The 24,259-nt window shown below is 41.6% G+C and overlaps 1 protein-coding gene across 6 annotated transcripts in view; it reads left to right on the top strand.

Annotated features, from left to right (window-relative positions):
• CELSR1 (cadherin EGF LAG seven-pass G-type receptor 1) overlaps window positions 1–24,259 on the top strand; it is a 167,427-nt gene that overhangs the window by 134,999 nt on the left and 8,169 nt on the right. For 4 of the 6 annotated variants that reach the window (XM_068995343.1, XM_068995367.1, XM_068995358.1 and 1 more), the window contains exons 19-28: window positions 1,353–1,536; window positions 4,275–4,418; window positions 5,541–5,742; window positions 6,081–6,248; window positions 8,633–8,759; window positions 9,134–9,334; window positions 14,177–14,351; window positions 20,056–20,168; window positions 21,493–21,572; window positions 23,085–23,211. In XM_068995343.1, coding sequence (XP_068851444.1) covers window positions 1,353–1,536; window positions 4,275–4,418; window positions 5,541–5,742; window positions 6,081–6,248; window positions 8,633–8,759; window positions 9,134–9,334; window positions 14,177–14,351; window positions 20,056–20,168; window positions 21,493–21,572; window positions 23,085–23,211 — 1,521 coding nt within the window. The remainder of the gene's footprint in view (window positions 1–1,352; window positions 1,537–4,274; window positions 4,419–5,540; window positions 5,743–6,080; window positions 6,249–8,632; window positions 8,760–9,133; window positions 9,335–14,176; window positions 14,352–20,055; window positions 20,169–21,492; window positions 21,573–23,084; window positions 23,212–24,259) is intronic. The other 2 variants (XM_068995382.1, XM_068995374.1) reach the window with 1 other exon arrangement.

Below are 24,259 nucleotides of genomic sequence, written 5' to 3'. Positions count from 1 at the left end.
AACAATAAGCAAAAAAAAAAAAAAAGTTTGGAAACCTCTGCTTTAATTTATTATTCTGTGCACTTGGCACCAAGATTCATACAGATGATGTTTTCAAGAACTCCCTAAATATTTTAGGATAGGTCAGGAATTTGAAAACTAACTAGTACAGCTCATGACTAAAAGGAGGCAACATCCTAGGCTGAGGGAGCACAAAGAGAGAAGGAGGGTTTTTTTTATAGTCCCACATAGAAGCCTGAAAAATAGATAATAATAAAACATAAATAATGTTCACAAACATGGAGGAGTCCTGGTACCAAGTACAACATGAGTCTCCTGCATTCCTGGGAAACATGTCGTGCTTCTCACCCTAGGTAGAGGTGGTCATTCTGGGAGTCTCTTTTAGCTCAGATAGATGTTTGCAGCCTCAGACAACACAGACAGGATACAGACAGCTCCTTCTAAATGAAGCTTAAATATTTTTCTTGGCTATTTTAGAGCTTATGGTGATTAACTCCTACCATCATCTACACAAATTTTACTTTAGTTAGGAGTTAGGTTTTGTTACAACAACATAGTTCATATGTACACCTAGGTTAAACATTTCTTAGCATCTTTCTCATTTGAGCTATTTAGCACTTTCTTTTGGGGTCGATGTCCTTCCATTCAGCCTGAGGGTCCCTTTGCATATTTTTCTAAGAAAGGGCAGAAGAGGCAGGTCCTGAGAAAGAACTGCCTTTTTAATACCATTTGTAAGCAACATAAAAATGGGGAGACAATAACATGATTTAAGTTTTCTTATGTATTTTCAAGTTTGTCTATGCAAGCTAATACTCACTCTTATCATTCTTCCCCGTATAAGTTGTCTTTTTTATCTAGGAAACAACAAAGTAAAAGAAAAAAATAAAGGAAAAGAGGAAATTATATTTATATCCATGGGTTTTTTTTGTTTTTCAACAAGAAACCGTTATTTTGGTTTCTCGGGAAGTTCCTCAGTGTACCTACTAGGAGCTGTGCTTTTCATGTGTCTGATCTCTCAGAAACAAAGAAAACATGCATAGATTTTCATCCTGCATTTTCTTGCTAGGTTTCCTGTCATTAGGGGAAAAAAAGTAGGCAGTTCTCTTACAGCCTCCAATTTTGGATTACTTTGCTCATAAAAAGTTTAGAGGGATTTGCTTTACATGACCAGAAAATCTCAGGGTGAATAACTGGTGTGCATGTTTTTATATGGCTGCAGTAGAACATGCCTGCATTAAAACATTTCATTGTACACTCACCTGAGGCATTCAGGCCAATCATTTTCAATACTTCTCACGTGAAACCCAGCACTTTGTTTGTTTCATAATTTAGGCTTGTTCTTTATTTCTCAGAATATTATCAAAGTGGGTAGTGCTTTACTGGACCCCGACAACAAGGAGCACTGGGAGCAAATTCAGAGAACGGAGGGTGGCACCGCTCACCTGCTCAGGCACTATGAGGAATACTTCAACAACGTGGCCCGGAACATGAAAAAAACCTACATGAGACCTTTTGTTATTGTCACCACTAACATGAGTGAGTATCTGTTGAAAACTGCCATTTTTCTTCGAGTCTTAAAAATGTGATGGATAGAGGTGCAAGTTATTTGTTTTAATAGTACCCACGGAGAAAAATCATCGCATTAGTTTCCAATCCAGTGAGCCTTGATCCATGTCTTTCAGTTGCCATGGGGGCCTCCTGGGAGATGTCTGATCCAGGTTCCCCGTGGACCATGCCACTGCTCCATGTGGCTTTTTGTTGCAGTCACAGTAGCGTAGAGATAGTAAGAAGGACTAAGTTTGTAAATGAAGGTAATGCCTTTTGAGGCCAACTAATATAGTTGAATGTAGTAGATCTCATTTTTGGTGGAATCACACCAACACCACCTGAAGAATTATTGCAGTACAAAAAAAAAGTAACCCTACTATTGATTTTATTGCATATTATTAATCTTACTAGCATAGGAATGGACTGCCCAGGGAGGTGGTGGAATTCCCAGCTCTGGAGATGTTCAAGAAACAACTGGATGTGGCATTTAGTGCTGTGGTCTAGTTGACAGGGTGATAATCGGTCTAAGGTTGGACTCGATCTTATAGGTCTTTTCCAACCTAGATGATTCTGTGATTCTGTAATTATACCTCTGATTTTCACATGCTTTCCTAACCTGGAACCTATCCAGAAAATCATAATCTGTAGAGATTCTTGTGCTGAAAGGTATTTTCACAGAATCACCAATCCTTCAAACACCATCCCAGTCTTGCAAAACCCATAATCAGAGCAAAATCCATGGGATCCAAAATATCCAGAATGGGTCTAAACTGAGAAGGAAGCATCAGGCATACCAAGACACCTTCCCCACCTATCACAGGAAATGTGTCCTCTGACAAGCAAATAGCAGCTCCTGCACCTGGGACTGTGATGTATTTCATAGACATCCCTGCAGTGCATATGCAGGTGAAGCACAGCAGCCACAGCCTGGTCAACTTCTTTCCCCATTTCCTCCCCTGCCCTCCCTATTTAGTTTTCTTCCCAGCTACAAACAGTCTGAGCTGAGGGGATGTTTGTGATAGTCCTGCTCTGAGTGGGAGGTGAGATGGAGCCCTGTGACCTTCAGAAGTCCCTCACAAGTAGCATTGCTATCTGGTTTTTCTTTCAGAGCTGCTCTAAACTATATCAGCCTGAACTTGTATTTAGCTTTTCAAGCTATTGCTTTTATTTCAGATATGAAGAAGGCTTATGTGCCAGAAGTTTGTCTTATTTTCCCAGCTACACCTGTTGGTATAAGAAGTGAATTGGCTACAAACCTTGTCCCAAGAATGCTTTATGTCCACAATCACAGGGGCAGAAAACCAAAGGCATGGGGCAGTGAAGTTACAAAGGCTGTAGCATCCTGCATCAACAGGCATAGATTATTGTTGAACTAAGCCAAACTGAAATACTTCAATTTCTCCTTAATAAACCAAAACTGAAATATTTTCTTTTGATTCAGGACTATGAGAATCAAAATATTTTTATCTTCATACTCAGAAAAAATGTATGCTCAGCATTTTAACGCAATTGAGCTGAGATGAAAACAAACCCCAGAATTTCTTGCAGGTTGTAAATCATGATTTTTTTTCAACCAGTTCTTCCTGTGTAAAAAGGTGTGAGCTTGAGAGGGATGAGGCAACTCTGGCTTGAAAGAGGTCTATTTTCTTTTGAACAGTTTTTCCAGGTGAACATGGTGTTAATAGAGTTTCCTAATGGCTCATCTGGGAGTTATTTAGAAACTAGGAAAAGAATGGGAATTTTCGGGTCTTAACATGGATATTTCTTCATACAGAAACTTGCAGAGGATCACACCTTTTGGTGTAGGGTTACCCCCAGGACATGTAAATTGGCACTCAGTGACTTCACTTAAATGAGAAACTTAAAGCCAACTCAACTGCTTTTAAATATTTTGGCAGCTAAACAGGCAGAGATTATAAGGTAAGCTAGGGAGGAACTGATGATGGAGGACTAAGGAGTAGTCCCAGGTAAAATGCATGTTATTTTCTTTGGTCAGCTGACTTCGCAATCCAACAGATGTAGAACTATGTTTTTGAAGTAGTAGATTCAGTCTTCCCATTAAAAAGCAAGTCTAAAATTGGAACATGCAGCACACACTGGAGCAAGCCAGCAGCACATGGAGAAGCTCTGTGAAGCAGGAGCATTCGCTGAACAGCAGCCAGGGAAAAGCCTCTGTGAAACCCCAGTCAGCTGCTGCTGGAGAAGTACCAGCAAAGTGATCTATCTTGAGATGGGTATTAGGAAAAGTCTCTTCACTGAAACAGACATTGAAACAGGCGGCCCAGGGAAGTCACCATCCCTGGAGGTATTTAAAAGACATGTAGATGTGGCCCTTGGGGACATGGTTTAGTGCTGGACTTGGTGGTGCTGAGTTAACAGCTGGACTTGATCTTGGAAGTCTTTTCCAACCTAAACAATTCTATGATTCTTTATTTCCAGTGTTTGCAGTAGTGTTTTCATAGCATGAGATACTGTCTTGTGAATTCCTTTCCACTGAAAAATAAATGTATAATTTGATAAATGTAACATAATGCTGTCACATAAGCTTTTAGTTGTCATATAAGGTGTTAACTGAAAAAAATTAAATTTTACTTTCTATTTTGGGGTTTAAATTTTTTATCTGCATTGTGCAGGAATTTTAACCTTTCAATAATATTTCATTGTGTTGCAATATCATATTTGAATGCATTGAAGTTAATTTTATGGGAAACTTTTATCCCCTCCAGTTATTGCTGTTGACATCTTTGACAAGTCTAATTTCACGGGAGCTAGAATACCACGATTTCATGAGATTAAAGAAGATTACCCAAAAGATCTGGAGTCATCTGTTCTCTTCCCTGATACTTTGTTCAGACCTTCAGAAAGGAAAGGTAAAACCCTTCTGCTGCCGTTTGGTTAGCAATTATGACCAGCTCCCAGGGAGCAGAGTGGTACTAGGGTGAGAGCAGGGTGACCGTCTGCACAAGTGAACATTATTTAGGGATGGAGCAGCTGTGCATACTTCTGAGGCATTTTGCCTGCCGGCAGCGATGGAGGCAGGGGGGGCTGTGGGACTGGCTGTACCTGTCTGTCAGGTCTCGCTTGCAGCCCCTGAAAGCCCTGTCAAAGTGGGAGAAATGCTCTCTGTTCCCACCAGGATAGGATGGGATGGCTGCCCAGCACCGCAGTCCCACAGCCGCCTTCCTCCAGTCCCTGCAGAGTTAGAGGGAGGTGGTGTGAGAGATGGAGATTCCAAATCTGGGAGCAGACAGAGGTGTTATCAGAACTAGGCAGCAATGAAAAGGTCTTGAGCTGGGTGATGAGGGAGAATACATGGGGAAATACCTGCTTCCCAATGTCTCTGAAGCACCACAAGTTTTTTTGGACAAGGGGAGAGAGGGTAACTTAAAGTTCAATACATGTACCATGGCTGAATGTCTTCTGAATGGGGAAATAGTAACTCTTCCAAAAATAATACATAATAAGCTAATAGGGCTTTATGACTTTTTGCTTAGAAACAGAGTATCTGCTTCTATGATTTGTATCTTTTCTGTAAGAAAAAGGGGAATGTGATTTTTAAGAGAATCTTCCAAAGCTGAAAGCTCATTAAATGACAGAATTAGCAGGAAGAAATCTTATGTGACTACTTGGTGTATTCATTAATTCTAGTTTTGCCATATATAAAGGTACATGGAATTTAACAGCATGCATAATGTTTTAATGTTCTCCTTAAGTTATGCATGGGGTACTTCTATATTTCTGGACCTTATAGCTTAGAAATTGCTTATTTTCTAGCTAGACTAAATGGCTTTTCACTCTTCAATGGTTATTTGATTTTCAGCTATATCACTATGAATTGTGCTGAAATTTTATTAAAAATATCAAATATAACAGGAGCATGCTGAGTGCTCTAAGCCTAGAGTTGTAACAACTGTAATGTCATTGTATCTTTGCAAAGCAAAATTACCAGTTTAAATGGTAGCTCTGAAGCTGTGTTTGTGTTAATTCCATAGCAGTGCCTACAATGAAGCCTTCAAATCAAAAAATACCCTCTAAGTTGAACAGCGATGCGTTCAGCCCTGAGAGTGCTTTTGCAAAGAGAAAGAAGCGACACCCAGATGTTGAGACACATCATACCATTGCCATGGTCATTATATACCGATCCCTGGGACACCTCCTGCCTGAAAACTATGATCCTGACAGAAGGAGCTTGAGGTAAACTTCAAACCTGTTTGTGAATTGTTCAGATCCCTTCTACTCTCTCTGAGTGTGTGGCGAAGACAGAGCTGCTTTTATACCAGCCAAATGCCATCAGTGCTGCTGTTGTCACCACAGTGCTGTCTCTTGTCCTCCTCTGGCACACTGTGGGAGAATAACTGTGCCAGAAGTGCCAGCAGTTTTTGGAGACACATCTGTATGGAAGGCTGATGGTGCACCTACTTCACTTTCTGAGTGGAAGCAACTGGAAATCTTTTGCAGTTTTGCAGAACATAGCGAATCAGTGCTTTGCATTTTAATGTGTAGATCACTGTGCAATTTTTCTCCTTGTGCAGATTGCCAAATCGCCCCATTATCAACACACCTGTAGTGAGCACAGCCATTCACAGTGATGGGGAGATTCCTCCCAACCTGGTGGAAAAGCCTGTTATAGTGGAGTACGCCATGCTGGAAACAGAGGAGAGAACGAAGCCTGTCTGTGTCTTCTGGAATCACTCCATCATGTATGTCTTCTGCTTGCTTTAGGGCTGTGAATGGCAACTGTCTGAGTAGCAGGAAAGTCCTGCCTGGGAAGATAATTCTGGAGAAAAACCTGTCTTGGTCTGTTTATTCAACTGACAACTGATTTTTGATGGAATAGAGCCATGTAGTCATTTCCCACCAACCTGAGAAAAATGAAAATAATTATCATAACTTCTCGAACAAAGGATTAGCCATGTGGTTTCTAAGAAACACAGTGCTGTCATGTCTTTCTGCAGAGTTCATTTTCACCCAGAAGTAATAAATCTCACAATTTCCTTGTATTTGCCCATGCTTTTTGCCCACAGATCTATGTCTGGACAGGCACAGTCCGACTCCAGTGTCTGAATTCATAGCTTGTCTGAGGTCTTTAAGTCAGGATTTCCAGGAGATGATTCAGCTCTTCCATTGGCTGAATCTTCTCCTGTTGCACTCCAGTGACTATGGACAGAGTACATGGCAAGCTGGCACCTACCCTTGGTGCCTCAGCCAGGGCCAGTGCAAAAAATTATAAAACCAAATCTTCATTTTGGTAGAAATGAGGATTGAGGTTTTGCAGATAAAATTAGGAGTAAAGATTATAAATTTCTGAATCTGATTAAATTTTTTAATCAGAAGTCAATGCAAAGGCAGTTGCAGTGATAAGAAACTTAACTTTCATTTCATCAGCTATTGTGGATTTGCTTTCATTTGTTTTAGTGAAAAATTGGAGGGAGAGGAAATACCTTCTTTGGGACTTTAGACCTCTTCCAGTTTATGGAAAGCAACTGTAATATATAAGCAGAATATAAGGAAAGGGTATTTGACTCTCTAGGAGGGAAGTGTTAGGAAAAAGATGAAAAGTTCTGAAAATGGTTCATTTAGGTTTTTTGCATTCAGTAAAGTTCAAGATAAAGACATATTTTTCTTGAAAATGAGAAAAATTATATGAGCTGGAACTGTGTATGCTGATGTTCCATTGGTTTTATGGCATTGTGGAAACAGCACAGTCCTGTTGAAGATATTTCAAGAGTGTGGATAAAACAAAGAAAATGTGTTGAGGGGTAACCATATCCATATTACATGTTCACAATATTGTAACTATTACATACATATTGCAATTTCCAGCTACAAACCCAGGTACACAGTGAGAGGATGATATGGTCTGCCCAGGGGAAGGGGAATAGCTGTTACTTGTTTCCTAAGGACCCAAAAGCTCCAGTAAACCTATGGAAAAATCCATTAAAAGGCAATATCCTGTGCTGGAAATAAAACAGCAGACTAACCTAGGAAATGTGTGCCTCCTAGTCAAAGGCTTCAGGAGATTATGTCATTTAAAGGATTGAAGACACAACAGAAATCTCTTATGTTCGCAGTAATGAACTCCTCCATTTGCCCACATGCGAAGTAGTGTTTTTGCTTGTATGCACAGATGATTCTGCTGATCATGAGGGAATGGCAAGCCCTTTTTCATAAATTTTTAGACATTGTATGAGCTTGAATAACTCATTAGCTCTGAAGTGATTCATCTGTTAGCTATTTGCTGGCAACTTCAGTGGCATTGTTGTCTGTGTTACGTCTTCCTACAGCCACAGTTGAAAAGCAGCTCTTACGCTGCATGTAATAAAAGAGCTTTTAGAAAGTGAATACTTTTTGAGAGAAAGTGATATTAAAATTCAACAAATATTTTATTGCTGAATGAAAAAGAGGTCCTGTCATATCTAATTAAAAACTCTTTCAGTAACTGCATGACTATTTTTATTATCCATTAACTTCAGAGTAGAATAATTAATATTGATACAAAATAATTTCTGAAGTCACTGGAGTTAACCATAACTGCACAGAGAAGAATTTTCAAGGCAGCAATTCCTTCCCATTGTTAATATAAGAGATCTTCTGATATGAAATATTATTTATTAGAGAAGGTTTTAGCCTTTTCTTGTGTACTTTTTGGAGGAACTCTATAATGATATCATATTGCTGCTGAAACATATTTCACATGACTCAAAAACATGTATCCCTCTCTGGTTCTGGTATTATTTACCTTGGTTACAGTCATTTTATTCTGTGCAATCTCTTCTGCATGTTGGTTGTGTAGTCACTGACCCAAAAGCAGATCTTTTTAATCTTTTTTTTAAACTCAAAACAGACTGTTATAAACCCACAAAATCTGGGTATCAAAGCCAGCTGTCTTATCAGAAACTACTTCAACTGAAGGCCTTTTTAAGTTGATGATATTCTTTCAGGCAGGTGACAACTATAAATAATTCTGTCCTGGTACTTACTGTCCTCTCTGGTTGTGCAGCACAAGCTGCCACAGAGGGCAATAACAGTGGAAGGCAAGGGGAGATCAGAGGATGGCTCCCAGAAATGCCTTTTTTCCCCACAGGATTGGCGGGACAGGTGCCTGGTCCTCCAGAGGGTGTGAGCTGTTTTCCAGAAACCAGAGCCATATTGCTTGCCAGTGCAACCATATAACCAGCTTTGCCGTCCTGATGGACATTTCTAAACGAGAGGTGGGTGATGTCAGGCTCATGATTTTTGGGGTTTTCAAGGGCTTTTACTCAGAGCTTAAGCTTTGAGTGTGACTCAGGGCATTGTGAGCAGATTGATCCTGGTGTCAGGAGTGTGTTGCCCATCCCTGACAACACCTGCTACTGGGTTTGCTGAAAGGAGCTTCTTACCTGGTTGGTGCATCCTCTGGGTGCTGCTTATACACCTCAACATGTTTAGTGACTAAAGAGGTGTCATCACCCAGTCCCATTGGTCCTAAAGTAAATCTGTATGTTGTCTCAGTAGTAATGATAACATTGACATTCTGAGTAGTAGATTTGATTGGAGGAAAAGGAAGGGAAACCCCAAGAGGTCCCGTCAATCTGTCTTTCTACAGAATGGGGAGGTGCTTCCTCTGAAGATTGTCACTTACACAACCGTATCCATCTCGCTGGCGGCTTTGCTGATCACCTTCATTCTGCTGGTCCTGATCCGCACGCTACGTTCCAACTTGCACAGTATCCACAAAAACCTGGTAGCTGCCCTGTTCTTTTCTGAGCTTGTTTTTCTAATTGGAATCAACCAGACTGAAAACCCGGTAAGACTTACTCTGTGTTCGTTGCTAGAGTTGTTGTCAAGCTTTAATTCAGGGGGTTCATATTGCAGTCTTTGCCTTCTCCCATCTGTTTTACTTTCTCCTCTTTTTGGCTTCTCTTTGGCTTCAACAGTAATTTGAAAAAATCATTTTTAGTACATTCATGTGTGGTTGATGTCATTAATAGCAATGGCAGGCAATAGGACTATATCTTTTTTTCAGAGTATATATGACAGCAGCCCTGTTGAAGGTTTATCCCAGGAACGGAACCCTGAATACTGATTTCTTCCTTCCTTTCCATCAGTGTGTTTTCTGTCTTGCTGTGTCTGTTCAGTAGGAGGCTGTCCAGTTTCTCCTGCAGCAGGTACCTCCCAAGCCCAAATGGCTCCAGGTGTTGACTGATAGGTTGTCAGCAATGTGGTGCTGGGCAGGTGCTAATATGCACATTGTACACCACTGGCTATTCTGGAGAAGCCACTTGCCAGGCATAGGACAGCTTGCTACATCTGAGATTCGGTAGGAAACTGTCGCTTTGCTTTGTGCCTTCCAGCCACTGTGATTGATGGCTTCAGCCAATCACATCTGTTGACAAAGCTTAGTGCAAGGATCTCCAGCACTGGGCATGTCAAGAAATGCAAATTATTAATAGACTGAGGACAAGAGAGATAAAAACCACACATGAAGTGTGTTCTGTACTTGAGACCTCATTGCTCTCTTAACCATACATGTAGTCTTGCTGCTGTTTCTTAGTAGCATTGATCCCAAAAGCCACAGCTGCCATTCAGACAGTTAAGAGACAGACAAGGGCTCCAGCACTGCCAGGCTGCACAGGCACCTGTGCCAAACAGGCTGGACAGTGATGGGGGATGGCATGCAATAAAATGTATGTCCGTAATAGATAGGAAGAATATTCAAAATGGTACTTTAGGGGGTTATCTGAACACTGAAGAAAATTTATCTCCTAGAAATCCATTATTGTACATGTTTCAATCAAATTTTTTAGAGGGAAGTACAGTGTTGAGATGAAAGCAAAACAAAAAAACAACGAAAACATCATCCTGATTTCACATTTTCCAAGCAGAAGAAATAGGAGAATATGCCTACATTCAATGAGTATCATCACCATCATGGTAGTGACACCATGGTGCCTAATCACACAGCCTCATTTGCTGTATAACTTAATCCTACACCGTCACTCTGGCTTCTAACATCCACTTGAGCTATAACATGCATTTTAAAAAGTACCTGACCTTGACTCATTTCAGCTTCTGCTAACTGAGTGCTGACAAGGACTTTTCCTCGTAAATTTGAGAGACCCCTCTTATAAAAACTGTCTTGCCAGGAAACCTCTGTTTAATAGTATTTCTTTTGGAAAACTGCATAAAACTAAGTTGCTGAAATCATTCAATTTCTAAGATTCAGGTTAGTCTGACAGGTATTTTTCTGGGCTTCTTCTCCCACTTTACCTTTTGAAAAACTGTGAAGGCCAAACTGGGTAAAGCTTTCCAGCTGGTTGTGTCACTTCCAGTCCCATACACCAATATTCCCCTTTGCCAGGAGCTCAGGTCCTTTATCTGCTGCTATGGTGAGATCTTCTGCAGTGAACTCCCCCCTGGGATATGGTCTTATGTCATGTGTGAATTTGTGTTGTCTTTGTTTCATTATATAAAAGTTTGCATACTAAAATAACTTTGCTCAAAGGAGCTCACCTTGCCAATTGATCCACAGCAATCTGTGTAACTTGACCTTTCCCAAGCCTTGCTGACCACACCACTCATTTTTCACTGCATTTCACTACCAAGGAGTTTATAATCTTTCAGTTCTCCAACGTATCTACTGGGGAGATGAGGGCCAAGTCCACATCCCTGCAGAATTTTACCAAAAACTGTGCAGTAAATGATGGCTCCTCATTTCCAGATTTCTTTCAAAATATCATGAAGCACCAAGCAAAAGTTTATAAAAGTAGTAAAACAGTTCATTACATCAATACCACAAATCCTAATGGTTGTACTTGGTGAGATTGTTCTCTTTTGCTCCTTCTCATTTTCATGTTTTGGGGCTCATGGTGTGATCATGTCCTGGAGTGTTACCAGGACTCAATGGGTTTTGTAAATGGTTTAAAGGTTTCACCCCAAACCTTGAAACATTTACAAAGATCTTTAATTTACAGCATGTACTTCATGTGGCAGAAAGCTGCTCCTTACAGCCTACCCAGTCAATTTGAGAAGGTAGGAGGGCTGTAAGCCATGTCTGCTTGAGACAATTATTCATCTGTCTGTGTGGAATGAGAGTTGTCTAACGAGTCATGCACTGATGAACATAAAGAGGTAAAGAATGCTGGAGCACAAATAATGCTGTGCTGCTTGGCACCCAGCCTGGCTTTTATGGGTTTCTGTAAATTAACAGTCACATTTCTGGGTGAGGTTTTAATCTTTCCCTGGACTATTGATAGAAAGTGATTTATTTTCTTTCTTTTTTCTTACCTGGAAAAGGTAATGTTGAGGGCAGCACTCTAGTCATATGCATGTGAGAGTAGGAACAAAAAAAGCACTGCTTACATAGAGGGAATAAAGATGGTTTATTTGGTGAGCCACATTTTCAATACTACTTGATGTTATTATAAAGCTGATGTAGTAAGTGAATCCAGAAAGTTGGCGGTCTTTGTATGATTCTTTTGCTCAGCAAAGTTAAATAGGGAAATGTACATTTCTGAGCCTTACACCATGAAAAACCACTAAAAAGTCATGCCAAAGTCTGAAAGCAGGGTCAGTGCTACATGGGAACAAAAGGTTCCAAAACACAATGTAAAACATTTTCAAACAAGAACTGAATGGTTGCACAAAGTTCTCTTAAGCTTGTCAACAGATCCTTGGCAAAATCCTTTGTTCAGCTTCTGAAAGGAGAAAGTTAATTGCAAGATTACAATTCAGGTGTCGGATGCTTGTGCTCATTCCTGTTTTCACCCATCAAACTGTTAAGTTGGGAGAGAAAACTGGTTAGCAAATATTACAGAAATGCAAGTATCTGAATGTCATAGGTTTCAAGGTGGCCGTTTGATCACAAAGATGACTTCAGCTACCAGTTTGCCCATTGTAGCTGTTACTTCTAGTCACACTGTGGACCTGGTCTCTGGTTTCAGCAGGTCCTTAATTTTTGTTGCTCTCAGCCTGGCAGAGCTCAGGGATCCACTTTGTGCTGCTGATGTAGAGTAAAAACCAAATCCAAACATAGGACTGGAAGCTCCAGGTCCCTTTGTTCCTAGCTGAAGTCATGAACTATCCAACCAGCACTACCCTGCTTCTCTTTGTCCGTATGGCTTTGCCCGACTGCAAGTAGCACAGCCTCAAGAGAGGGGTAGAGCAAGCATTTCTGGACTCAGAATATCCTACAGCCTGGTGATTAGGGTTGTTTTCTGTGGTGGACAAGAAGAGGGTTAACCCCCATGCTCAAGCCAGGTAGAGACAAGAAGCCACTCTCCCACTTTGTAGTCAAATACCCTGACTTTGACATTAGGTAAAAGACTGGTCTGCAGGGTAGGTGGTGCTATACTTCTGGCTGCATCTTTTAGTTCAGTGATAATGACCAGGCATCCTCCATGACTTGATGACGTACAGATGTGCAAGGTCTTCGGGGTTCATCACTGAAGGGCAGAGTGCAAGGAAAAAGAGATGGCCACAGCCTTACCCCATGGATGCATCCATGCTTTTGCTTCTCAATTTTTTTTTTTTTTTGAGAAAGAGTCCCAGAAGAGGAGATGTAGCTGGAATAGATAATTTCAGATCTGTGACAGACACATAGGGGCATAATAGTTGGCTGACTTTATGTTGGATTATAAGATCCTGCCAAAGTTTGTCTATTTGTGACATTTCACTTAGCTAGTAAGAAATTTCTCAAAGAAAGGGTGGATTTCTTCCACACATCATCTGTAGCTCATGTTCAGCATGTTCACTTTTCCTTGCCTGAAGCTTCATGACTTACTGTCCCCAAAACTGAAGTTTTCTGAGAAGGAACTTTCTCAGGGACAGGTCCTAAACTGAAGACCTAGGATCTTCTCACACATTTCCCCCACCTCTGTCAAATATGAGAAGAGTTGCTTTGTAGTTTTTTATCTACTAATAAAACAAAAAATATAGTCTACTTTAAAACAAAAGAAAACTGTACCAAACTATAGCATGCTTCCTTTTCTCTCTGGAAAGAATGTAGTGTCAGAAAACCCCATAGAATGGCTGTTGATGTGGCAATGGAAGACCCTGAGTAAGCACAGGGCTGAGGGTGGCTGTTCTCAGGAGCAATTTATGGGCTTTGCAGTGAGACCAGTTTAGCTGATGCAGTTAAACATGCTATGGTTGAATTCACTGTAGTGGCATTGTGCAGGTGAGACTCATACACCAGGCAGGGCAAAGGATCTTCAGCCTCCAGAGGAGCATCCTCACCTCCTGCTCTGTCCCAGGAGAAAGAGCCAGGAGCTCTGCCAGCCCTGCCCTTTTTGCAGGCAGAAGGACTTTGGTCAGAATAGCTCAAATCCTCACCTTTGCAGCAAATATGCACAGAGAAATTAGCCACAGAACAGAGAGGGCAAGGGCAGTGACTGAAAGTGTGTTGGGTTGATAAGGGTGAAGCTAAACCAGATTCAGAACAGGTAACATAATTTACTTTAAATAAAGAAAAATCTTTCACAGTATGAGCAGCTCTTCTTAAACTCTGAAAAACTTATTAAAGGCAGTATATTTGTTCTGCCAAAATCTTTTTATTACACTTGCCATTAGCTGCACAGGGGGAACTGGTGACTCACCAGGTTGTGATTCAGAAGAGCAACTCTAATTTCCCTGCCCTTTCCCTCTGCAGTTTGTGTGTACCGTGATTGCCATCCTCCTGCATTATTTCTACATGAGCACCTTCGCATGGATGTTTGTGGAGCAGCTCCACATCTACCGGATGCTGACTGAAGTCAGGAACATCAACTTCGGGCACATGCGGTTCTACTACGTTGTTGGCTGGGGCATTCCAGCCATCATAACAGGTACCCTCAACCACCCCAAAAAAGCTTTGTTTCCCTGCCATCTTCACTGGCCAGGTTCAGGGAAATTACCCCATCCCAGACAGCCATGGTGTTTTCCTGAACCAGGGCAGCACCAAGCCATATCTACCAGAAGTCAGCCCGAATTTGGCTGATCTGTGTACCAAGTGTCTGTTGCCCCAGCTGAAGTGATATCAATGGTTATGCAATAACAGGGACACACATTAAATCAGGACTTGATAACATTGCTTGGGAATAGCAGTACTTTTATTTCAACAACTTTGCCAGTAGCTTTCAGGAATTTTCCTTCCCTGTGCTGGTACCTCCAGATATGGACTCACTGAGAGAAGTAACTGCAGTGGCTTCAGAAGCAGTCCTGCCCACAGGATATTACTGTCCTTCACTGGATATTTCCACTGCCTACCCTCAACCAGCAGTAAATACATCCTGAAGGGAATTTCAGCGGCTCTGTTTCATTTGGCATAAAACCAAGCTGGGAATACTCAAGCTGCCTTTTACTTAATTTCAGATACAAAGGTTGTAACTTCCAGTTGAGGAAAAGTAATGAAAAGCTGGAGGCAGTAATCTTTTAAACCAATCCAGAGTGATCCACAGGAGCACATCCATCTCCGCCCTCATCGTGCCTATTTTTGCCATCAGACATTTCCAGTGCTACCGTAAGCACAAGCGCTGTGTTAATTCAGGCAGACAGCTCCTCAGGAATTGTGCTTCACAGAACAGTTGGAGTGGAGTTTTTTGGTTCAACTGTTTCAGCATGTATCTGTTTCCATATGGGAAATCAGATCATAGGCAGGCAATTAACTTTCATGCAATTAGTGTTATTTTTACAGATAATAACATACTGTCAGCAATGGCAGAGTTTTAGATGTCTCTGAGATCAAACAAATAGCTATCTCTCATGTACACTTGCAAAAATATTATGGAACAAGTTAGAGTTAAAAATACATACTTGTTCTTTTTTTCTGTGTGTTTTAAGAAGGTGTAATACCAAAACACAGCATAGGCTGGTACAGTTTAATTTTCTCTTCAGGGAGCTGGTAAGTTTTTCCATATCACTTTGTGCCTAAATAATTTCTACTTCTATCAATTTATAGTAGAAAGCACAGCCCAGGAGGTTCTGTCACTCTAGACATACCCCAGACATTTAAATAGAAATTGTCCTTGAACTTCTGAAAGGTTTCAGACCTATGTGACTTTTATCAGTACATACAGGATTACTACAGTATTTTCAGGAACACTGAAGTGCAATCAGATATTTGGCAGCATCATTTCTGGCAGAAAAGAAGTATCATTAAATAACAAAAAGTAATTACATTTCAAAACTCATTATCTTTAGAAGAATTTTGTTGGAAGGAGTTTCTGCTTCAGGTTTACTTTCTCTCCTGAAATTTAAATTAATTTGGACCCTCTCAACAGCAGTGTTATGCAATCTAAATATCACAAGCATACAATTTTTCTACTTAGATATTGCTCTCTGTGATATGGAACTATTTTGCACTTTTAAAACTTTCCAGGTTGTGTCCTTCAATTTAATCTCTGACTCTACCGAATTTGCAGTTCAGTTTAAATGAAAAGTCAGATCCCTATTACTGAGAAAGTCAGGGGATTTTGTGAAATGAAGGATAAAGGAAACGAAGCCTTTAGTTTGCCCTTCCAGGCTTATAAATCATCTGAAGAGAAAATTGTTTCATCATAAATTGCACAATGTAGGATTTCTTGCCTCTAGATAACTTGTTACTATACATATTTTAAATAAGCTTCTTTATAAATTTTAATTTCTAAACAGTAAAAAGGTTCCAACTTCATAACATGAATCTTAAACATTATTTAAATTGCTTTATGAGAGAAGGATTGTTTATTTTTCTTAGTAGTGGTATAGTCTAGGTATGGGAAGAAATTTTAGTCTTGGGACAGGCAGGGGACTTTTTTATTTTAAAGATAAATACTATTTCATCTTCATCACAGCTATCCTGAGAGGGAAAAAAGCCAAACCTACAATAGCAGTGGCTTTTTGTATATTGTTTTTTCTACTTTCTGTGCTCAAACTGATATTCATTTCAAGTGGGACATAGTGGTCCTAAGACATCTGTGGTGGGAGCAGGAGCAGGCTGCTTGCAGAAGGGAACCTTGACCTTTAGAGGGGGATAAAACTTAGTAAAAGGTTTACAGAGGAACACTCAAACGGGGAAGAACCAGATTTAATCACAGCATAGAAATGCAAATTGCCATGAACAAGAATAGAATAGAATAGAATAGAATAGAATAGAATAGAATAGAATAGAATAGAATAGAATAGAATAGAATAGAATAGAATAGAAGTTGGAAGAAGTCTTACAGTCATCAAAAGAGTATGGATCTGGAATAGTCCTCCATTGGGAGTGATAGTGGAACATTTTAAATTGCTTTAAGCTTGCTGATTTTAAAGTGTAGATTGATCCATCTTGGAGAGGGATTTTATTACTTCCTTGCCTGAGGAGCAAAGGGCTGGATTTGGCACCCAGCAAGACCCCCCCCCAGTTTTGCCTGTCTCTGTGGCAGCACACTAGCTGCTTGACATATGTGTGCAGTAACAGCTTTGCCATGGAGACTGCAGTGCTGGTGTTAAAACAGGTTCTTATGCAGCCCTAAAACCAATATCGCTCAGAAACTGGCAGTTCTCAAATCCTAAGCAAAGCAATGAGCCCAGAGGGAGGTAAGGCTGCCCCACAGCTGCCCAAGTCACACATGGTTGCTGAGCCCTCAGGAGCTCAGAAGGGTCAAAACGTGCCCCTCCTGCAACCCTTGGCACACTCCTGGGATGGGTGCTGATCCCCACAGGACTCTTGGCCATAGGACCAGCCCCAGTTCCTGCAAATGTCACCAAGGTAACACTTTTCTCAAAGGCAGAATGAAGCCAATGTAATGCAATACTGAGAAACATTTTGGCACATCAATTAAATGCTGCAGCCTGGCTGCCCTTAGCAGACTGAGTGTGCAGGCTGAGTGATATTTCACATGTTGTTGACTGCAGTAATATTTGAACCATGTACCTGAAGACTGCAATTTTCCTCATTTGTTTTATGGAGAACTTCAGGGTAGGATTGTGAGAGTGAAAAAATTTTGCTGCCTGCCAGTTACTCATAGAGCCAGAGTCCTATTAATGAGGAAATCCAGTCCTGGGAAACAGACTGTATCCATAGAATCACATCTGTATAAAATACTTTATGGTCCCTTAATCATTTATGGCTAATTCTTTCTGGATGGCAACTGCTGAAGGGGGTGGTGGAAGAGCCAATGGGAGCAGGGAGGGAGACTAGTCCTATCTCATTCCACATTTCAGTGAAAACAGATCCAATATCCACTGGTCTGCCAAATAGCCGGTTTAGTTTTCATAGACCATAGGCCTGTACCAGATGTGAATATTGGCTGTGGGCCAGTTCAAAGCAGCAACAGTGAAATGCAGCTACCTTTCCCTTTCTCTGTCTTTTCATCCAAGCACTCAGGCTTCAATTCAAAAAAAGATGACTATTAATGCACATGGACCCTCCTTGCAGAGACCAGCTCTGCTGTCAGCCTTGGCCACCTCTTGAGACAGGACATATGCTCATCACAATAGGTCCTCCCATGCCCAGACAACATGCTGCAGCCACCTGCCATCTGTCACTGGCCACCAACCTCACAGGGATCAGTTTCTGTGTCTTGAAGAAGGAAGATCTCTGCAGACACGGTACACCTGTCTCAAAGCGGGAAAAGGATCTTGGCACAGGAATTAGCAGGGCTCATTAAAAGAGCTTTAAACAAGGTTTGAAAGAGGAAAGGGATAAAACCAGGCTCACTAGAGGCAACCAGAGGGAAGAATGCCAGTGTTTGTGGGGCAGTATGCTAGCGAGGTCCTTCTGTCTGCCATCTCAGTGGAGGCAGGGGTTGGAGATCCATGTGGCAGCAAAGACACAGGTGTTTCTGTGTTAGAAACCATGGGAACAGTTATCTGTGTTAGGGGTTGTTTTGACTGTCTAGAGCTTGATGTTGGTGATAAAAGTCTTTATGGGTAAGAATCATCATGAAGGACCACAAGGCAGATACCACAGTGAGAGTTTGTTATAGACCATCCAACCAGGATGAGGAGGCAGATGAAATAGTCTATAAGCAGCTGGGAGAAGTCTCACCATCGCTAGTCCTTGTTCTTGTGGGGGACTTCAGTTTAACAGGTGTCTGCTGGGAATACAACTCAGCAGAAGAAAGAGTCCAGGAGGTTCCTGGAGTGTGTGGAAGAGAACTTCCTGATGCAGCTGATGAGTGAGCAAGCAAAGGAAGATGCCTTGCTGGACCTGTTCATTGTGAGCAGAGAAGGACTGGTGGGTGATGTGATGGCAGGAGATTGTCTTGGACACAGTGATACAAAATTATAGTTTTCAATTCTTTTAGAAGAAAGGTGGGGATTCAGCAGAACTTCCGCCTTGAACTTCCAGAGGGCTCTGACTTTGGCCTGTTTAGAGGCTTACTCACAGTGTCTCTTGGGAGGCAGTCATGAAGGGCAAAGGAGTCCAGGATGGCTGAACATTCCTCAAGCAGGAAATCCTAAAGGCACAGGAGCAGGCTATCCCCACATGGCAAAAGACAAACCAATGGGTAAGACCAGTCTGGCTGAACAGGGAGCTTTTGCTGGAACCCAGGGAAAAAGGGAGGAAAAGGCAGACAACTCAGGAGGACTAAAAGGATGTTGTGATCATCCCCCTGTACTCGGCACTGGTGAAGCCACACTGCAAATCAGTTCAGTTTTGGGCCCCTCACTACAAGGAAGACAGTGAGGTGCTGGAGAGTGTCCAGAGAAGGACAATGAAGCTGATGAAGGGTGTAGAGCACAAGTCTGATGAGGAGCAGCTGAGGCAGCTGGGGGTGTTTAGCCTGGAGAAAGGAGGTCTCAGGGGACATCTTATCCAGAAGGTCTTTTCCAACCTAAATGATTCTATGGTTGTATGATTTTGCAAGTCAAAGGCAGCAATCCCAGTCCATCACCATGGGCAAGGTGTAGGTCACCAAGTCAGACAGCACTGTAAATCACTAGATGAATGTTGGGCTCAGAGAGTCCCTTGAAATTGGCCAGGTTTTGAAAAATAAAATACTAAAAGATGTGTTTTTAACTCAATTGCCTTGGGGCATTAAGTCCCTTTCAGACAATGCTGAAAGCAAGGTGAGGTACCTGGGATGGCAGTTCAAAATGAATCCCACCTGAGCTCAAGCAGTTAACTCCCAAAGTTCCCAGGTTCCTTTGTCTCTGATGTTATTTTAGTGACAGCAAGTTAAGAATGCCCTTTTTTTTCGTAGCATAGACTTCTCCTCAGTTATGATTCATTTCATTCTGCTGCACAGGCTTATTGAAATTCCTCATGTCACTCACCCTCAAGGCTCACACTGTGTGAGAATGACTGTAAAACTGTGCTGAAACAGAATTAATTTGGGACTTGCATTTGTTATAGTTTTTATGTAGCTGAACTTTGTTCTAGCTGGCAAAACTCAAAGTATTGTTTGATATGACCAGTGAAAAGCTTTTGATTTACAAAAGTTTTATTTCAATATTTGCTTTGATTTTGCCTTCACTGACTTTCCGGCTGAATAAATTTTGCCATGATAATTTTGCTTATTTGAAACTACATTTGGTTATAGGCAGCACTTTTCTGATTTACTTTTTCTCCATTTTGTGACACAGGACTTGCTGTTGGTCTGGATCCACAAGGCTATGGGAATCCTGATTTCTGCTGGCTCTCTGTTCATGACACCCTGATCTGGAGTTTTGCTGGGCCCATCGTAATGGTTGTTGTTGTAAGTAGGGGGAGTTGGCATCCAGAGCTGTCTCTTCCTGCAACCTTTTCTCATATGTTTTGTCAAACAGTAGTCATGCAAAGCAGCTGTATTCTTTACATTTGAAGCAAATGTACTCGAGCTTGCATCTTTTGTTTAAATAGGTAAGACATGAGTTAAGCTTCTTGAAATCAGAGGGCTGCTTGCCAGTACAAAGATTGCTTGTGGAGCAATGGCTATATGGCCAGAAACCTATTTCACATTTGCTTTGTTCCATTTTCGAAGGGTTGGTCTGTGAGCTTATTAAACAAATCAACAAAATAAGCCATAACAAGTCACTTCATCCAGAAGTCCTAAAGGAATATTAAATATTTCCACTTTCAGGAATTTAAAAGAACGGACTGGTGTTTAACTTCTCCCTTAGAGCTTCTCCTTCAATAATTTGAAGGCCGCCTTCAAATAAATATTTGTGGTTTGACTCTTACCTTGAATGCCAAATGCAGTTCTGGTCTCCTCATCTCAAAAAGTATGAAGTAGACCTAGAAGCAGTGTAGGTTATGGTCAGGAGTCATCAGAGACATAGGACAGCTCCCACTGGAGAACAAGCAAGTGGACTAGGAGTCTTAAGCTTAGAGAAGAGAAAGCTGCAGAGAAGGGAGAAGGAGAAGCCTTGGTTGGTCTGGAGAAAATGGTTGTGGACCCAACCATTCAACGTCTTTCCAACACAAGCAGTAGCAGGAGGCAGCAGATCCTGAAGAAACAGGAGAAGCTGCATCATTTCTCCACAGCATTTTAAGTTAGAAACTCCGAGAAACAGGACAATGGCAGTGGTAAATCTCTGCACAGTTTTGGAAAGTGAATGACAAGACAAATTCTCAGCATGAATATTCACTACGAGTGATTAAGTATAAATGCACCACCAACCTAGTACATCCCAGTTGACGTGGAAATGAGTGGAGACTGGAGGTTTATTCCGAGTAATTATCACTGTATGCTCTGCTAGAAAATACTCCTAAATTCTGGTTTGACCAAACTGAAACAAGGTGCTGGGCTGAGGTGAACACTGGTTTGGACAGCAACAGCCATTCTCGAGTTTTTATCTTTCACTCAAGAATCTTTGCATAGGGTTGTCTTACTGAGTTTCATCCAGATCAAGTGCCAGGATGTCCTTGACTATGTTGCCTTGAAACAAGGTGAATCTTGGAATTTAGGGACCTGTAAGTTGAAGGGAAAATATTCTTGGCACCACAAACTGTTTTAGGATAAAAATTGCATTGTCATTGAAAATAGAGCTGTAACAAATGTACAGAAAGAACCCATGCTGTTATTTCAATTTCCCTTTCAGATAAACACTGTCATCTTTATACTAGCAATGAAAGCATCATGCAGACGAAGGCAACGTTCATTTGAAAAAACAGGAGTCATGTAAGTTTGAGCTCAAAAACCTGTAGAAGTTGTGGCCAGAAATAATAAAAGACAGAATTGCCTAAAAGCAAGTTTTGAAGCAGGAAATAAAAAAGTTTTTTGGAGGAGAGTGTTGGTAAAGGCAATTGGAGCTGCTTCACCCCACCCACTCTTGGGGTTCCCTTGGAGGTCCTGTAAAGCCTCCACCAAGGTGCTCTGCACCACCAGGTGTAGGCAGGAGAAAGGAGAAGGGAAAGATCTAGCCTCCAGATGGTATCATTGCAGTCCTTCCAGATCTCTCATTATACTCTCTACTACACTGTCACTTCACCTCTGCCTATAGCATGCCCAGGTGGACATCAGTCTGGGTCTCCCTGTTCTTGTCCATGGCTCAGATAGGTCTCCCCTCTCAAGTGTCTGGGTTACCAGCTGTGTTATGGCAGAGACCCACTGACATTCCCGTGCTGAGGGCCAGCCTGCCTGCATCCCACACTCCACGGGATGAGCAGCATCGCACGCTGCAACCTGCCACCTTCCTGAGCTGTTGTGGCAGCCTGTTCTCATTAACATCTGTTTTGCCCAAAGCTCAGGATTTACCTGTGAACCCAAATGTGATTATCTAGTGGCAAGACAGCCCCTTGGGTTTTTTGTATGAGATTTCAAATGGCTGCTTCTCGTTCCCTTTTTCAGTTCTGGCTGTAGGGTGCTGTGTACACATTGGCATGGCTTTTCCAGCCCTGGTGTCTCTGGAGCTGTAGTCTTTGTGGTTCTCTGAACCCTAACACTAAACTTAATGAAAACTAGAATCTGAGGGTGAGCTCCCCAGCAACATGGGTGGTCCAGTTAATAAAATGTGGAAGGAGCAATGCTGGTGCAGTGCCGTGCTCCCCTTGGCATGCCCTTTCCAGCCCCAGTTTCCATGCAGCTGTCAGCTTTGTGGTACTCTGAACCCTACCCTGACCCCATTAACATCCAGGGTTTGAGGATGACATCCAAATCTCCCTAAACCAAGGAGTATAATTGCTACCTAATGGCAGCAATTTTACTCATAATATAAAACTTCTGCTACTGTATTTGTTTCTGTCTTTTGAAAGTTACTGTGGAAATTGTATTTTTAAGAAAACAAATATGCCCTGAGTGACCTTGATTCAAAACCTTGGGTAGTAATGTTGGGAAGGATTGTGAGAGTGAGGTTGACAAACTGAAATGAGATGGACATGGCCATTTACTGCCCAGATGTGCTCCTCAGAATCATCAAGGCTGAGCAGCAAGGGCTTGGAAAACAGTCAGATGTGTTTGAAGAAAGTCTTGGAAATGAACTTGAAAAGAAATCACGTTTTTAACATGAATATTCTAAGCTGTGGAGTATTGCTGTGAGAGAGTTGGAAACTGGGACCTGGTGAACACTGCCCTAATTTTCCCAAGGGGCTTTTCCAATTGCCAAGTTGTTGGGCACATAACACCACCCACAGGGAGAAGTGTATCTCTTGTGTGCCCTCACACTGCAAATGTCCATCTGTGTTTGCTTTACAGCTCTGTGCTGCGGACAGCATTCCTGCTCCTGCTGCTTATCAGCGCCACGTGGCTCCTGGGGCTCATGGCGGTCAACAGCGACGTCATGACATTTCACTATCTCTTTGCCATTTTCAGCTGCCTGCAGGTAAGTTGGAAGGCATCTTGTCTGTGGCAGACCTTGGTGAGCACACTGCTTGCACCCAGACCTCCAAAAACCTGCTCAACATGAGCTAACTTAAGAAAATCAGAGATCTCAAGTGCAATTTTTGCTTTCTTTTCTCAAAGAGTGGGGTTTTTTTCACCAAAACTATAATTCTGAGTAATTACATCTCTTGCTTTTAGTCATTCTAAAGATAAGTGCACTACTGTAGTAACCTGTGAGAGTAGACAGTTATACCTCTGTCTTTCTAGAGACAAAGTCATTGTTACTGTGTTCTGTGTGCTCATTGTTAAGTCATTCTGTTGCTAGCACAAACAAGAGACTGTTATATAACACCCAGAGTCGATGGCTCCAGGTTCAAGGCTTTCACAAATTAAAAAAATGAGACAAGTAATGATTTTCAAATACAATGCGAGTTGTATTAGGGTTTTCCTGGGTTGCCTGTCCCAGTTTACACAATTGTTGAATAAAGATGCAGAAAAGAGTTATTTGTAGGAGACCTGGCATGGAAGTAGTCACAGAGCTTCATGTCGGTCACAATTTGAATGTGACCAAGGATGGCAGTAACTGTCCTCTCAAGTGCCTGCAGTATTAAAACAGCTACTGTAGGACACTCTTTCAGCTGCAGCACAACAGATACAACTTGCAGCCACAGACAAAAAAATGTCTGATGAGTCTCCTTTGGAGATGGCTGTCAGTGCCCTGGAAGCACAGCAGATAGGTCAGCTTGGAGCAAGGTTATTTTGCCACTGCAACTGGTGTGCTCTGAAATAAATGCACCTACTCTGGCTGTAAAACCAGGTTTCCACAAATCTAAACTAAAATTAAATTAAACATAAACCTGATGAGAGGGACAAAGGTCAGCAGCTGGAATTCTCCAAACTTGCCCAGAGAGGCACAGTGGTATGTGACATTTCACATCACTGCTTTCTTTGAACTTGTATTTTTAAAGAGACATTTATGTGAATTTTATTAATGAATAATCCCAAAGTGCTAGTGCCAGCTAAGATCACATTTGATCGAATGTTTAGAA

This window comes from Aphelocoma coerulescens, chromosome 1A (genome assembly GCF_041296385.1).
Source record: "Aphelocoma coerulescens isolate FSJ_1873_10779 chromosome 1A, UR_Acoe_1.0, whole genome shotgun sequence".
Taxonomy (NCBI): Eukaryota; Metazoa; Chordata; class Aves; order Passeriformes; family Corvidae; genus Aphelocoma; species Aphelocoma coerulescens.
The sequence above is the reverse complement of the archived record's forward strand: the minus strand, read 5'-3'. Positions and strand labels throughout refer to the sequence as shown.